At 44.4% G+C, this 16,753-nt stretch overlaps 1 protein-coding gene across 2 annotated transcripts in view; it reads right to left on the bottom strand.

The window, feature by feature from the left end:
* The window catches only part of COQ8B (coenzyme Q8B), a 666,225-nt gene that overhangs the window by 79,253 nt on the left and 570,219 nt on the right, over nucleotides 1–16,753 (bottom strand). For both annotated transcript variants that reach the window (XM_069644459.1, XM_069644460.1), the window contains exons 12-13: nucleotides 13,660–13,767; nucleotides 13,343–13,408 (exon numbers count right to left, since the gene is read on the bottom strand). In XM_069644459.1, coding sequence (XP_069500560.1) covers nucleotides 13,343–13,408; nucleotides 13,660–13,767 — 174 coding nt within the window. The remainder of the gene's footprint in view (nucleotides 1–13,342; nucleotides 13,409–13,659; nucleotides 13,768–16,753) is intronic.

Below are 16,753 nucleotides of genomic sequence, written 5' to 3'. Positions count from 1 at the left end.
GTACCCCTCCCCGGAAGGCTTTTAAAAGTGTCAACCTGCTCCACACTGCTACTCTTAACAGTCGCTCTGCTGTCAAACACTCCTCTGACCTCCGCCACCTCCTTGAACTGCTGGATCTAGATGTTCTCGCCCTTATCAAGACATGGTTTAAGGCCAACTCTTTCACATGTTTTGACACACTTCTCCCTGAGGGCTACAAGATCCTCTCCAAGCGCAAGCCCAACAGGCCTGGAGGCAGAGTGGCATTGATCTTTCGTGAGTGGATTCCTGTCTCCATCATTCCCACTCAAGCCTACTCCTCCTTTGAATGCATGGTCTGCAGGCTCTGTTTCTCCTGACTCCTCTCTGAACCTGGTCACCTTCTACCGGTCAACTGGCCAGTCCATCCTCTTCCTCTCTGAATGGGCTGACCTCACTTTTTCTCTTCTCTCCTCTACCTCCCAGCTTCTCCTCCTTGGGTATCTCAACATCCACCTGGACTCTCCTGCCTCCTCAGGGCTTTTTCTGCAAACTTTGCAACTCTCTCTTTCCATTCTAGCCTCTGGTCCGACCCAGACACACCTTGGATGCTCTCATCACCTCTGACAACCCTCTCACTACTCCTATCTCCTGGGCGGATCACTTTCTCATCCCTTCTCACTTGAAGCTTCCTGTTCCCCTGGCAATGAGCCACCCGGCACAGCCACCCTCCTTCACGGTCATCTGACCCATGAAGAGAGTGTCAGTGGCAGACTTTGCCTCCACCTACTCTCCTCCACCTACTCCTGTGGCTGACTCCCATCATTACACAGCCCTTTCTAACTTTCACCTTTCCATCTGGAACACTCCAGACATCGCTGCCCCTATCATGTGGATCCACCTGAAGCCTGCCAAAAAGTGCAATTCTTGGTATGACTCTGACCTGGCCACCCTGAAGCGCAAGTGCAGAGCAGCTGAATGGAAATGGGGAGCTTCAGGTTCCACCTCTGACAAACTGGCCTGCCGCCTACTTCAAAGGCAATATAGACTCTCTCTCCTCTCAAAAAAAGAGAGTTTACATTCAAGCCCGCACCTCCGCGGCATCTAACAACACGACCAGACTTTTAAAAATCTGCAAGGAGGTGGCCATTTCTACTGCAGTACCTTACTCTACCACACCCGCCGAAGCCCTCTGCTCAGTCCTTGCCTCTCATTTCACAACAAAAACTCAGGACATCTTGTCCTCCCTCTCATTTGCTCCCCTCCCTTCCTCTACCTCTCTCATGCCCTCCTTGGCCGTCCTTTCTCCCCTCTTCCTCTCCTCCCTCTCTCCCGTCACACCTGATGAGGTTTCCAGACAAGTCTGGTCTATGAAAGTCTCATTCAAACAGGTATCTGCCCGGCCAGAACCATTTAGGACAACAATGACTCTCTCACTCTATCTGTGGCTGATATCTGCAATCCACTCCATTGCCAATGGAGATTTCCCCTCTCCTCTCAAGCACTTCCTTGTGCACCTGCTTCTCAAAAAGCCTTCTGCCGACCCCTCCATCCCAGCAAACTATCGCCCAATTTCTATTACTCCTTTCCTGGGCAAAATACTGAATAAATTGCCTACCTCCCAACTAACCCTCCACACTGAGTCTGTTGGTTGTCTCCATGACCATCAGTCTGGCTTCAGAGCAGCCATAGGCATGGAAACTGCTCTCACGAACACCCGTAAAGACTTGCTCTCTAACCGTGACTAACTCTCCTTCTGTCCTCATCCTCTTTGACCTTTCCTCTGCCTTTGACACAGTGAACCACAACATCCTGATCTCCCGTCTCCAAGATACCCTGGGCATCATGGATCAGGCTCTGGGGTGGCCATCCTGTTTCCTCCTGGGCCAACCTTTCCAGGTTGAATTTGGGTCCTTCTTCTCCCCATCACACTCTCTACATATGGTGTTCCCCAGGGATCTATCGTCTTGCCCTGGTTTTTAAATGTCTATCTGGTTCCCTTGGCCCGACTTATGTCTACTTTTTCCTCTAACTTCCAGTGTTATGCGGATGACACACAGCTCTCTTCAGGCTACCCTCGGCCTCCTCCTCCTCGCTCATCCCTGACTGTCTTTCCGCTATTCAGGCAAGGTACGCCTCTAATGATCTCTGCCTTAATACCAGTAAGACAGAGATCCTTCTCATTGGGACCCCTGCCACCGCTTTTCCCCTTTCACTCTGGCCAGCCAGCCCTTGGCCCTGCACCCTCACCCTGTTGTGAAGCAAAAAAACCTTGTGGTCATCTTCAACTCCACTCTCTCCTTCTCTCCACACATCACGGATGTCTCCAAAAAGTAAAATTTCCAACTGCACCTCCTCAGAGGTATTCTACATTTGCTCCCCTTCCCCCAGAAGCTCGCTGTCTCCAGAGCCCTGGTTCTCGCTAGGCTTGACTATTGCAATATCCTCTTTCTCAACCTACCTACCCCTACCCTCCACAACTCATCCAAAACAGGATTGTAAAACTTATCCTTGGCCTCAAGCCCAGGTACTGCATCTCTCTGGCTCTGAAATCCCCACACTGGCTCCTGGTGGTTGCAAGGATCAAGTTAAAGCCCCTCTGCATTGTCCACAAGGCCTTCTGGTTACAGGGCCTACACTATCTCCAATGCTCTCTTCCTAAGTACCTTCCTTCTAGAGCCCTCGGCTCATCTACCTCCAATTCTCTGTGGGTGAGTCCCTTCTCCAAGCAGAGACTGGGTGGTAGATCTCTTTCCTTTGCAGGTGCCTCCCTCTGGAATGCCTGCCTTCCACTCTTCCCATTGAGCTGGACGTCCTTAAGTTCTGGAAGCTCCTCAAGACCTTTTCTCCTCTTCCTTGTCTCCTCCTCCTTCTCTCTGCCTCTCCCCGGCTAAACTTTCCCCACTGTCCTTTTCTCTCTGCCTTCCCTCTGCTATGCTTCCCTTCCTCCTGCTGTTAGGTTGACTGGCTGCCTGGTGCTCCTCTGAGTCATATAGGACACCTGCCCCACCACCCATTTCCTAGCACTGGTCTTCGGGCCCTGCTGCCTGGCCTTCCTTGCACTTCCTGAGCATCTTTCCCTTGGAGGCCCTGCCTTCCTGCACTTAACCCAGGGCACTGTTCCACTGGGTGCACTTATCCACCTTCCCCTCCCCTGCACTTCTTGTCTGCGCACTTGCACAATCTAAATGCTACTAGGCCTAGTAAGATTGTTTGTCTTGTTCTCCCCTGTTTCCCCCCTCCCTGCCTGGTTGTGCCTTGTAACACTGTGTATAGGCGCATTAGAAATAACCAATCAATCAATTAATCAACCAAGGAGCCGGCTAGAGATGCAGGGGCGGTCCTTCAAACAGTTGTGGACTACGGTCAGTTCTCGGGGATAAATCTCAACAGAGATAAATCAGAAATATTCCTGCTAGCTCCATCCGAGCAAAGACATTGGGAGGGCCATGGGCTGTGTGGTAGATGCCTATTTTCGATACCTGGGTATCATGGTCCACCAATCAGAGGAAGAGACTCTAGCTCTGAATTATACTGCAGATATGCAACAGTTGGGGCCCAAGATGGTACGCTGGGGTAAGGTGCCAATGTCACTCATGTTACACCTCTCGATAGTTCAAATGCTAGTTCTTCCGAAGCATCTATATCTATTTAACAATATCCCGGTTTGACTGGGCAAGTCACTTTTTTGGGAATTGCACTCATTGTGTGCATCTTTCGTGTAGGGAACAGAGGGATCCGTATGGGTTGGAGGGCCATGACCCGGCCTTAGAGCTCCCCATTTCAAACTTTATTATTTAGCGGCCCAGACGCTTTTTGCCTCGTACTGGGAAGATTATGAAGACCCCCCCACATGTAGCACTCGAGAGGGCAGCAGTGGGTGGGGTGAGCTACACACTTTAATGTACGGCACTACACATGTATCTCACGAACCGTTAGATTCGCTGGCGACTGGAAAATCCTTACGATAGGGGGCTCCTCTGTGGGGTCATACAGGGATATCACAGACGCTGGATCACCCCATATCTAGAAGCTGAACTGAAGTGCTGCTGGCATTACCACTCTGGGGTGCATGTATTCGCAAGGTAAATTCATAGACTTTTAGGCTGTGGTAGCCAGAGTAACCCTCAGAGACTGTGATAATCCCGGGGGGGGGAATTGTATATACATGACACCACGGTGAAAGGCTTTATGAAGCGGGTATCTGTGTTATATGATTGATTGTAAAGCACAGTGGTGCATAAGGTTCCAGATGTCAGAGGGAAATGGGAGCGTAATCTGTGTAAGACATTTACGGACGAACAGTGGGCTGTGATATGCAGGCTTACCAAAAAAGTCTTGTAAATTCCGGCTGACTCAGTTCATGGTCCTGAATAGATTACATTAGACTCTATGGAGGATTCAACAATTTGGATCCAATTGTTCTAGTAAATGCCCCATGTGCGTAGGTGAGGAAGCCAATGCACTAAACATGTTTTACGCCTTCCCCCGTCTTCGATCACACTTGTATGGGGTGAGTGACATTTTGAAAGAGGTGATAGGCTATGCAGAACTATTCCCCCCAATGACCATACTGCTGAGCATCATGGAACCAATAGTTGAGGAGAGTCGCAGATTCCTTAACCTGGGATGTTTGTTGGCCAAAAGGTGGATTCTAGGCAGTCCAGCACCAAAATGCTTTGGAAATTCTCTTCTGAATAAGAGTTCCAACAGCAACCCCAGAAACGTGTTTCAGCCTTGTTGGGAGCTGTGCCTCTCTGGGCACATTGAGCAAGGGGTCCACCCTTGGATGACCCTAGGAAACCTAGGGTGACTAAACCTAGTTCCCTCAAACAATCAAAAAATATCCATAGGCGCACCTCTAAGAGAACGGACACAGCTAATTGACTTGTTCATTGGGAAGGTAATGTAAGGGACTCACGATGGCAACAATAAAGACATACACAAGTAAAGCTAAGATGGGAGCAAGCTACGGCCATCAAATGAAAAATAAGGCAGTCCTAGTGGCATTCTTAAGTTTATCTGTCAGCCAGGCTGTTTTGTCCGAAAAGTTGAGGATAAAACTATGGTAATATCCTATAAACCTGAGAAAAGCTCTAAGATCTCCTTTGGTTTTGTTAGTTGGTGTATATAAAACGGCTTTTACCTTCTCATGTTGGGGCTGTACACTCAAATTTCCTACGAAGAAGCCAAGGTATTTTACGGCTGATTGGGCCAATCTGCACTTAGCCGGATTAGCAGTTAGGCCAGCGTTTGAGGACTTTCATGATGGTATTACGATGGAAGAGATGGTCTTCTCAAGTCTTACTATATATAACAATATCGTCAATATAAGCTCCACAGAAATCGGAATAGGGTTGTAGGATTTGATCCATGAGGCGCTGGAATGTGGCTGGCGTGCCGGCTAGGCCAAAGGGAAGGACTTTAAATTGTAATAGTCCTAGAGACGTTGAGAACGCTGACTTTTCCTTATCTGGCCCATATACTGGAAATTGCCAGTATCCTTTGGTTAAGTCTAGGGTAGATAGTAAGGTGGCTGTTCCGAGTTTATCAATTAGGTCATCGATGCGTGGCATGGGATAGGCATCGAAGTCCGAGATTGGCATTAACGTGACGGAAGTCTATGCAGAATCTCCAGGAACAGTCAGGTTTACTGACCAACACGATAGAAGAGGAGCATGGACTTGAAGATGGTTCCTTAATATTGGCTTTCAACATTTTGTTGACTTCCTCGATCACTATCTGTTTACGGGCTTCTGGAGTCTGTACATTTTAAATGAACCACTTTACCTTTGGGTGTTCCAATATAGTGGTATGTATCCTTCACTCTTCCTGTTTTTTCTGAGAACACATCGGGAAATGAGATCACTACATCATTTAGATCTTCCTGTAGTTGGATAGATAGCTCGGGAGGAATTTAGTCTAAGTTATCCATGTCTTCGGGAACCAGACAGTCTTGTACTTTGGCATGGGTGGATGATGGGTTCTCCTTCCACTCTTTAAAAAGATTTACATGAATCAAGTGTACCTTCTGTTTCCTGACTGGTTGGGCTACTTTATAAGTACAGCTTCCCATTCGTTCTACTATCTCATAAGGTCTGTGGCACTTGGAGACAAGTTTGTTTTCTGAGATGGGTAAGAGGACCAGTACTTTCTGTCCTATGGAGAATGATCTTAAATTCACTTTCTTGTCATAAGTCGCCTTTTGTTGGCTCTGTGCCTTTTCCATATAAGTACAAACTAAGTCTCAAACCAATTTCATGTGTTCTCGCCTTCTGGTGGCGGTTTGAGAGATGGGAATGGGGGCCTCCTCTCGTTCTTCCCAGGTTTCCCAGAGCATGTGCAGGACATCTCTGGGCTCTATTCCATAGAGCAATTCAAAGGGAGAGAAACCTGTGGAAGCCTGCAGGGTTTTCCTCACTGTAAATAGTGCCCATGGGATCATTCGGTCCCAGTCTTTCCCGTCCTTATCTACCAATTTCCGCAAAATTAGTTTTAGGGTTTTATTGAATCTTTCTACCAAGCCATCGGTTTGGGGATGGTACAGAGAAGTTCGTAAGGTGGTAACGTTGAGTGGCTACTTGACTAGGGCCATAAGCTTAGTCATAAAATTCGAACCCAGGTCTGTTAGTATTTCCTTGGGAAAACTGACCCTGGAGAAATACGGGAGAAGATGTTTAAAACTGTGCTAACCATAAAATGTTTTCTGCTTGACCACCAAACTGGAAACACGAATAGAGTTGACATATGTAATGTGCTGTTATTGTTTGTAGTACATAAAAACACTTTCTTGTTACTAACCTCACACATTTAGAATCCAATGTTCTCTTGTTGTGAATGACATCTCAATCATGTGTTTGTTTTTTAGTGTTTCTTAATGTGATACTTTATTCAGAATACATTTTGTTTTAACAGTACTTAAACTTGTTAGTTTGGTCATGAATGGCTAAGAAAATACATCTTAGCCCTCTGTAGGTTGTGTGCCCTACCTTTGTGTGGAAGGGAGGGATAGCCTTGACTCATTTCTTCTTTTGTTGAACTGATACAACCCTTAAGAGTCAGGCCCCCCAAAAACAAAAAAGAGGGTACTCTCCCATTGTTTCTCAATACTCAACCACACCAGGACATTCCAAAGACATCCCAAAGACATCCGCCCACTTGTGCCACCAACAGTTATAGAGGGAAAGCTTGTACAAACCTGTTCCAATCTATCAAGCATGATTCTCCTTCTGAACTGTCCTGAGGGAATCATAAATTGAACATTTCAGTATTCACTGTGGACTGATCCAAGTTCCACTTGTGAACCTCAGAGAATTCTGCTGAAAGGGAGGGTGTTAGGAAATAATTTATTTTTGCTGCTTTTCCTTCCTGGTAACCCGCCCTTTGGTTCCCCCCAATTTAGGCTGCTGTTTTGAACATGTCCAGACTTTTTGAGGCGAGCAAAGCCTTTTTACTTCACTTGTCTTGCTCAGTTCATTTGTTTTGAGGGCACTGATCAGTCCCTGTGGCTATCAGTACAGGGGAACTATGTTCTCCGTTGTCAAATTCCATTTGTTTTACACTGCACACATTACATTGTGTAGGGATACCTTGTTCCTCTTTAACGTTGTTTAAAGTAACATTGTGGTTACTTGCATGATGTGTCCAGGACAATTGGTAGCAGCGGATATTGTCCTACTGTGTTTTCATATTTTCGCATGGACTTTTGCATGTTATCGTTTAATGCCTTTGAGAGTACCTTATACTCTAAAATGGGTGTGCAACAAGATATTTTCATCTGTCCTTTGGTCATCTTGCATTTTGCCCTTCTTCCTGCCGTTCAGAGACAAATTTGCCATATATGGTAAGACGCTTACCACACAAAAACCTCAGCTTTCCTGGGAAAAGTGGCAGTATATGTCTGTGGCCAGATGTGGGGGCTATAGCTGTTTGGTCCCAGTCCACGTTCTGGCCAAAGTGCGTCTGTTGCTGGCCAGATCTAGTGTCTGGAGGCTGTGTGTGGGTGAACAGCTCCTGCCAGTTTGCATAGTGCAGATCCTTACTACTGGTGGGCTTTGGGACGACTCCAGCTTGAATACTGGATAAAAAGAATCCCGTTGCAGCCATTTACCAGAAAGCTGTTGGAGTCAAGACCGCTAAAAATTTACAGCATCACACTAAAGCCCCAGAACTCATTCTTGTAGCCATCCCGCATGGTCTTCTTCAACCGTCCCGGTGAAGCCCTGCTCCTTTTCTGACCTCCAGAAGGTTCCATGTCACTTTGCCAACAGTAATTACTTTCTGGCACTTTATCACAAAGTAATTACTTTGGTATTTTTCATCGATTTTTATTTTTTATTTACCACGGAGAAACAACGGAAATACCCTCCAAAAGGCCTTCATCAATGCTGTTCCAGGTGTCGACTGTGGGAGCAACCAATCCAGACCCCTGTTTGAGTATCCTGCCTTCAGAGTTGTCCTGGAACAATCCTGTGGGTTGACCAGCTTCCTCATGGGCTACATAGCTTCATAAATCACCATCCTGAATTCAGACATGGGACTCCCAGACTGTGAAATTGTGAAACAAGAGCCACCCCCCTGCAGCTGCAGCTCTCAAATACGAAGAGGGGCCGCACTGGGCCAGCTTCTTTGTTTCAACCATGAGCTTTGACGTCGAAAAGGGTGGGGGGGTTGGGTTATAAAGCCAGAGAAACAGGGGGTTGGGTAGGGACCCCCGAAATTAATAAAGAGAAGTACATCCGAAATGTTATAGTTATTTTTAATTCACAAAAAAAGTTTTCGCTAATGTATTCGTTATAAACACATGGAACCTCCTTTCTTTATCATGCCAAGGTCGTGCAGCTGTACAGTGACAGGAATCGTCTTGCCAGAGCATGGAACCGCTGACTAGCTGCCCAAAGCCAAAAGTGACCTCTGCATCAGAGACCCCTAGACCAAGGGGCCCAGGAGGTTTCAGTAGCCACTGAAGAAGTCCCAGAGTAAATCTGAGTACAGGGGGTGAGTAAACATACCTATTCCTACCGCCCTTCCTCTCCCCCATCTCCATAGGGTTTAACGGGTGTAAAGTACTTGTCCTACCTCTTCCTTGCCTGACAATGATAGATGGAACTCTGATCAAGGATCCTCCCCTGGCTTCCCCTAAGATGTTTGGATCGGGAGTGGGGTCTCCTAAGAACTTTACTTCCATTGTTCTTAACATTTAAAACACTTACAAACTGCCTGTTGGCTTTGCCAAACCCTTGGGTAGAACTACTTTAAAGACTCCTAGCCTCCTACATAGAGCTCAATTGGGACTTGTGACTCAAATGGCAATAGGCTCTGTCTCTACTAGCAAGGCAAGGACTTTTTAAGTGTAGAACCTTATAATGATATGGTTGTGTATTATGTTTTCTTCCTTAGATATTACTTTTCTAAATTGGTTCACTTACTTTGCTACATTAAGGTGTTCAATAATAGTCTTACTCTGTTAAAAAGTTAAGTGCTGGTGCTCTGTGGCCAGAGCTACCCCAATACTGAACGTGTATATAACAGTAGTATTTGTTTTGTATTCTATTTACCGGCATTTTGTAAATGCTAAGAGTTGTCTAAGGCCTAAATACATAATTGATTTTTTATACATTCTGACTAACTTGCATTATTAAGTGTGCTCTGAGTGTGCTGAACTGTACCCTACACCACTCCCACAGTCTCCTAAATCCAAGCCTTGGAGCTCAGTCAAACTAACTTGATAGAGTTTTGCTAGATATTAGGGTCTTTGCCTGTTCACCAAAATAGGATGGCCTCTGAGAATCTGTCCACAGGCAGGATTCTGAAAATCCATCTTAATAGTTAGCTTGTGTGTTCTGTACACCTGCCAGATCCTCTGCCAACACTGTCACTATGTCTGGCAGTCATGTCCACAGGTCCTGTGCCTTTCTGAACAATGGTTACAACCTTGTTCCTCCTTGTTCATTTATATAAAGAAAGGCCTTATGCAGTCTGTCTACAGCAGCACATGTTTCTGGGTGACCTGTGGTAAAACGACAAGAAGGGCTACCGTAACTCCTGTGATGAATCAGAGATGATCATCCCAGAAACCCAAGCTAAAAACTCTGGCCTGGACCCCTTCTCATGTGGTCAGTGAAAGGCAGCCACTACCCGATCCTTACCGTGAGGGTGGTATTATGTGGGAGGATCACACGGGAGGAGGTTCAGGTCAGAAAGAATGGTAGAACAAACTGAATACTTTCCCTAATGATCATACTGTTTGATGGCTTATTGTGGAGATTAAGATTGTGAGGTTAAAATAATTAAGAACATTATGCACTGCTCTTAGACGAGACGAGGAAGAGGGATATAAAGTCACTAAACCGCATTGAGCGGTCTAGTTGTTCTAACCACCCACACTTCAGCGATACTTTTAAACATTTTACAGGCCCTTCAGGTGCAGGTAAATGAGAAGCAGATGAAGCACTGGGAGCTTTTTGAGCAGAGTGAGCAGCAGCAGGGGAAAACAGAAGCTGGGACTCTATGCAGAGCAAGCGGTGAAAGTCGGAACCCCAGACAGATGCAGGGGACGTGGAGCGGGAAGCTACAGAGGAGAGAGACTCTCTGTGTCCTGCATCTTGCTTCGTTTAAACAATCGTCACCGAGGCGCATGTGGAGCCGCGGGTGCTCCACTGACAGCTAGCGTGATCAGAGGAAGGTGAGCCAGAGCTGTCAAACGTCAGCAAGGGCCCGACGTGTAAAGAAGCAGAAGCACCGAGTCCTCAGGAGCGGCCAAGACAAACCAACTGCTGGGTACAAGTACACATTTTGAATACCGAACCATTAAATTAAAAGCTACAAAACCATTATATTAAAAAAAGACAGTCACAAGGGGGCACGGATGGGGTGTTGTTCAAACACAGTTAGGATGCATGCTGAGCAGTCGAAAAGCAGAGCTTCAGGGTATTAAATTAAAGCAAGCAGGAGAATATTGTAACCCGCATTGCCAAAGGCAAGAGGGGACAATAACTGAACAAAACAAATGTACTCTCCAAATAGGGAGCCATTGAGCAGGAGAATATTGTAACAAGTATTTCCAAAGCCAAGAGGGGGCAATAACTAAGCAAAGTAAATGTAATCTTCCAAGAGGGAGATGGTGAATAAGAGAATGCTATAACCAGTATTACCAAAGCCAAAAGGACACTATAAAAGAGCAAAAGGAAGATCACTTGCTTAAAGAGAGATATCCAACAAAGGGACGTTATAACCCCTTTTGTACTGTATACATGTAAAAGATGTTGTGACCCAAGTGTGCTTAAAGTCAAGAGATTGAATCAAGAAGCAGTTAGAAATAGTGAATCAAATGTAATGAAAGCTAAGAGATTGAATCAAACATTTTTGGAACTGTGCATTTTACTTGGCTAATGGAAATTGAACTTTGGGTTTGAAACATGCCATATTGATACAGGGGAAGGGGATCCAACCCAGATCACAAGGATCCTTGTTTATTGTGGTTTTGAATTTATAAATGATTGTGTAAAATTCACATTGCCAGACATTTCCTGTATGCTTTGTTGTATGTATATTAGTGTGAAAGACAGATACTTTTGGACATTAGGTAATTTTCTGTTAGCCTTAGTTTGTTAGGTAGGGAAATCCGTGTTAGGCGATGGAAAGATAGGCATTCATCTCACCTTTTATTATTTAATAAATGGCTTCTTGTGAGAAAACTATCTACTTGTCCGTCTCACAATTTTCTGACCCCTGAACCTCCAGAATGCTGATATACAATTTCTTTTCTTTATCCTATCAAAGGCCTCTGACTGTTCGGGAAACAAAAAGAGCTCCAGTACGTTCGAGCGATCAGTCTTTTATGATCTGGACTTCTATTTGCAGCTTGTTGATTGGTTTCACAAATCTGAGTAGTATCAACAAGTGTCAAACACAGAGGTTGTATGATTAAACAAGGGTTTATTGAGAGAGTAATTACAAGAGTGTGCCAAAGCAAGTTAATGGCAATGTAAAACTTACAAAACAAAAGGACGGCTTTTTCTATAGGTTTCACAGTTGTGTCTTCAGTTTGCAAAAACCCTCCTTTGCATCCCTCTCCCAGTTCGCAGTCACTCAGTCCTTGGGTTTTGAGTGTCCCTGCAATTCTTTCTTAACTCTACGCTTTGCAAGTTCTTGTCATCTGCTTCCCCTCTTTAATATAGCAGGAGATCCTTTCAGTGGGTCTCTGGGACTATGTGTGCCTGCACACTAGGCCTGCTCACCAAGGACACTGGAGTAAAACATCATCTGACAAGAGCTCCCACCAGGTGCCTTGTACACCTACTTAGTCACCACCTCCTTGCCTTCTGATCATGCCTCTGTTCCCACAAACCCCATCCTCCTCACCCTTAACCAGTGGTCGAAGTGAGCGGGAGCGGTGCTCCTCTACTTTTTTTAAATGACCTTTTACAGCTCCTATACTTTTATTTTAAAAAGAAACCATTCCGGAATGGTTTCGTTTTAAAATAACAGTGTAGGAAGAAGTTGAAACTTGCACTTTCAGTGCACTGCACTGAACGTTCCATTAAACAGCAGGTGCAAGTGTTTGGGTGTGTGTATTGTGTGAGGGAGGGGACGTGGTGATGGGGTTTGCAGGGAGTGGGTGCAGGCCAGCAGGGAACATCGTTCCACTACTTTTTTTCGTACACTTCGACCACAGTCCTTAATGGATCACTACGATCTCGGGTACCCCCCATGCACTGCATGCTCATATTTTCAGCCCTCCTAGGGTTTCCAACACCTATCTTAGTCAAATATTTCAGAAAGGCTGTGAAGGGTTATAAATTGTACTTATAAAAGCAACAGCACAGAAACCAACATGTATTAAATTTGATAGTAAGTGGGTGTAAAGTAAGAGAACAAGCCACAATGGTAATAGCAGAGGTTGAGTTGCCTAATTTTGACAGAAATTATTGCATATTTATGTTATATTGTGTATTTCCTATTTTTTAATTCTTAAATAAAACCTGCATCGACATAAATACCATTTGTTTTACAATAACGTAATTGTAATAATATAATATTAATAAATTGAACAAATGTAATAACGTAAAAGCCTCACCAATAAGTATCGTACCAATAAATGATTTAACATTAAGACACTATCATTGTATTAGTTTAAGAAAACTCCTATTTGAAAGATTATTCAGATGGTATTTACTATTCACACCCTAAGCACATTACTATCATTGTATATGTCCTTATCTGCATTATTCATCTTCCAAATGCCTAGGAGGACAAACGACAGAGGAACTATAGGAGTAACTTAATTAGTAAAGTACCTGATTTTAAGGATGCCGCTACATAACACTTTTTGAATTTCCTTTCCATTCATCAGTCACATTTATTACAGAGCACCCAAACCTACCTCGATATAGTGATCCGTGAACTCCTTGTCGTATCCCCGACTGGCTCCAAAATCCAGAAGCGTAACCTATAATGGCCAAAAGTAACATCAGGCACAAGGAAACATTACCAGTCAGTGCGAAAGGGTGTCTTCGTAGAAAAGGCTTAACTTAAGTGGGAGGAAGACAGCCCTTAAAGTTGAATTTCACTGAATCTATCATTAAGGTATAGTACTGGCACTAAAAGCCTCTGCCAAGAAGTTTAAAGATGCATCCCAAGGTACAAATAAGAATGAAGCAGGTGGGCCAATGCGGAAGAAAGAAGTTGATATAAACCTACCTTATGTTTTTCAGAGTCATAAAAGAAATTGGACCAGTTGGGATCGGTTTGCATGAAGCGGAAATCAAAGATCTCTTGTAAGCACAGCCTTAAAATGTTGCGACAGATCTGCAAGGCAACAAGCATAAAATCAGGGAAAGCCACAATGATTTACAGAATGCTTTTAACACATACCAAGAGCACCTCACAGTGTCTATGTTACAAGCGTCTAAATACTGATATGCTAAATTGAAGCCCTCCCTTGGTGCAAAAATGCAGATCATAGACAATTGTTCCTTTGATGCTTGAAACATTATTGGGAGTGAGCATTCAGATGTTCATACATAAAAGTTTTATGCAAGTACACAGCATGCATGAGAATATATTTTCTGAACGCTGCCTACTGATGAATTTCAAAGATATTTAGCAGAGAACAAATGCTTTGGTTGACTGATGTACATTCGACTTTCCCATTCACTTTTCATCCTGGTTGCTTAGACCACTGGAGCGGATGTAGGGGAAGTTTGTACATGACGACACTTACCTTTTGGAATAGTCAAACAAAGCAAACTATTAACCAAAATACTCATAAAAGCTGCAACATGGGCAGTCAAGATTCACAGCCACAGCTAGAATGTTACCAGCCACGTGCAGGTGAATACATCTCGATGGTGCTCATTGATCTTCCATCCATCCTTCCATCCATCCATCCATCCATCCATCCATCCATCCATCCATCCATTTCTCAGTTGTATAGCATGAACCCTTACACCAGAGGTATCATGGCGCTAAAGGATGCAACACCAACAAAACCTATAGAATAACTCGATTAAGAAAAGAGGAAGGTCTTAAGGGGAGCTTTGAAAATGTTAAAATCAGAAAGAGCATGAGGAGAGAATCCAAAGCTTAGGGCCTACAACAGAGAATGCTCGACCACCAGTACGCTCAAGATGGTAATGAGAAACAACCAACAGCGCTAAATTCACTGATCAAAGTGAATGGGAAGGAGTGTAAAGTCTAACTTTCTCCTGAAGAGAAAGGCAGCCAGTGCGATGTAGAGAACAATGGATCAGGCAAAGTGCCTTGAATTGGACATGCGCACAAACAGGAATCCAGTGCAGGAGAAGTAGGGTGGTGAAAGGGAATTCCAGGGCCATCCTGACACCAGCATTTTGCAAAACCTGCAGACACTGCAACTGTGAAGAAGGTTGGCACAACAGCAAAGCATTGCAGTAATCAAGGCTACCGTTGATAGTGGCAGCAATGATTGGTGCACGAAACATGGGAGGAATAAAGGTAATCACCTTTTTAAACAGTTTAAGATTGAAGAAGCCAGAACTGCAAACCACCTCAATATGAGCATCAGGTGAAACCAATGCCATTATCTTGACACCCAGGATCTTAACGAGTTGCACCAGAGTAGGCACCAGAAGTCCATAGCGAAGCAGACTGTGGAGGACCCACAACCAACGCCTCAGTCTTGTCTCTGTTAAGCTTGAGCCAATTTGAGTTAATCCAATTTCCCAATGCTTTAAGACAGTCTCTGAACAGAGCTTGTTCTGGCAAATGAGTACGTTGAATTTATGTCGAGTTTAAATTTAGTCGAGAGGCACAAATGAAGAATATTTTCACTTTCTAATGCACAATGTAATAAGAAAATGAAGATGAACTGGAAAAAGGCATATGCCATCATTATCTAATTTACCAGGAAAAAACAGAAATTAGTGTAGGATTTGGAAGAAATGGAAAGGAATTAAAATATTTGTATTTGTTAAGTGCTCTAAACACCACATGAATCAAGGTGGTGGTTACAGGCTTTGCACAACATTTGTGAACATTATACATTAGGTTATTTGGCATCAGTAGGCAGTTTGAAAGGCTGAAATCAAGTCTTATGCGAATAGCAGAGCCTTTAGCTGTTTCTGGAAGGCCGAGTAGGGTTGTTGTAAACTTAGAGTCAATGATAGAGAGTTCGGGTTTTTGGGGGCGATGACCGGAAAACTTGAGCCCCCAGCCTTTTTCAGTCTTAATCTCAGTGAGTATGGGAGGAGCGGGTGGGTATGGATGTTTATGATTTGCTGAATTTTTGAGCTAGGTATCGGGGGGTGGTGTAAGAAAGGCATTTATGGGTGATGGTTAGTGTTTTAAAGGTAGTGCGCTCAAAATATATTGAACCGTTACTACAATTTACAGCTATGTCTAAAACTTCAGTACAAATCCTGGGCTGAAGGATGAAACCACATCCCCTGAATGAAATATAGGCACTGCATTGAGTATCACCACCACATTCTTATAACAAGTATGTTTGCTCTTAATTAATCAGTACTAATATCTACATGGCATATCGACGTTATTGCAACTAAAAGATCTATTTTTTGTTGACTAAACAGATGTCATTACTACTGAGGCGATATGCCCCGAGGTGGCAGGTCCACCCTGTAGGAAATAGCCCGCTGGCCAAGTTAAGGGCCCGAGCGCAGCCGTTACCTTACAGGGTAGTATTTTGTTTTATTTTGTAAAATGAAAGAAATACACACCTTTACCTCGCGCCCGATGCAGCACAGTGCCTTCAGCCAGAACGTCCGTCTACAATGTTGATGGCTGCATTGAAGAGGGGACTGCCTGGCTGAAGGCACTGTGCAGTGGCGTGCAGCAAGATAAACTAAAGTTTTACTTTTTTAAAAATAAAATAAAAAAAGAATCACCCCATTAGAACCCGTCTAGCGATCTACACAGGCGCTAATGGGAAGGGGGAGCAAGGAAGGGAAACGTCCGACACTAATGAAAGTGCTTGAAAAGGGGGCTTTACACTGTGAATACACGCTGCGTTCAGAGCATTTTCAATGGCAACAGGTGCCTCCCAGGCATCTAATGGTTCGTAAAGGTGCTTTTTAGCAAGATATGATATGATCGTTTATTTATATAGCGCATATACACGATGTGTTTCAAAGCGCTTCAAGGCAAGGGAGGGAACAAGGGAAAATACAACCACATTCTCACAGGCCATGAACAGTAAGGATGTGAAATTAACTATCGTACTCGGCCTGACGACATTTCAGATAGTGCAGGAGCTAAGACATAGATAAGGAAGGGAGGGGGAGAGTGGGAAGGAAAT

Source organism: Ambystoma mexicanum, chromosome 2p (assembly GCF_040938575.1).
Source record: "Ambystoma mexicanum isolate Mex_15411 chromosome 2p, UKY_AmexF1_1, whole genome shotgun sequence".
In the NCBI taxonomy this organism is placed as follows: domain Eukaryota; kingdom Metazoa; phylum Chordata; class Amphibia; order Caudata; family Ambystomatidae; genus Ambystoma; species Ambystoma mexicanum.
This window is presented reverse-complemented; position numbering and strand designations above follow the sequence as displayed.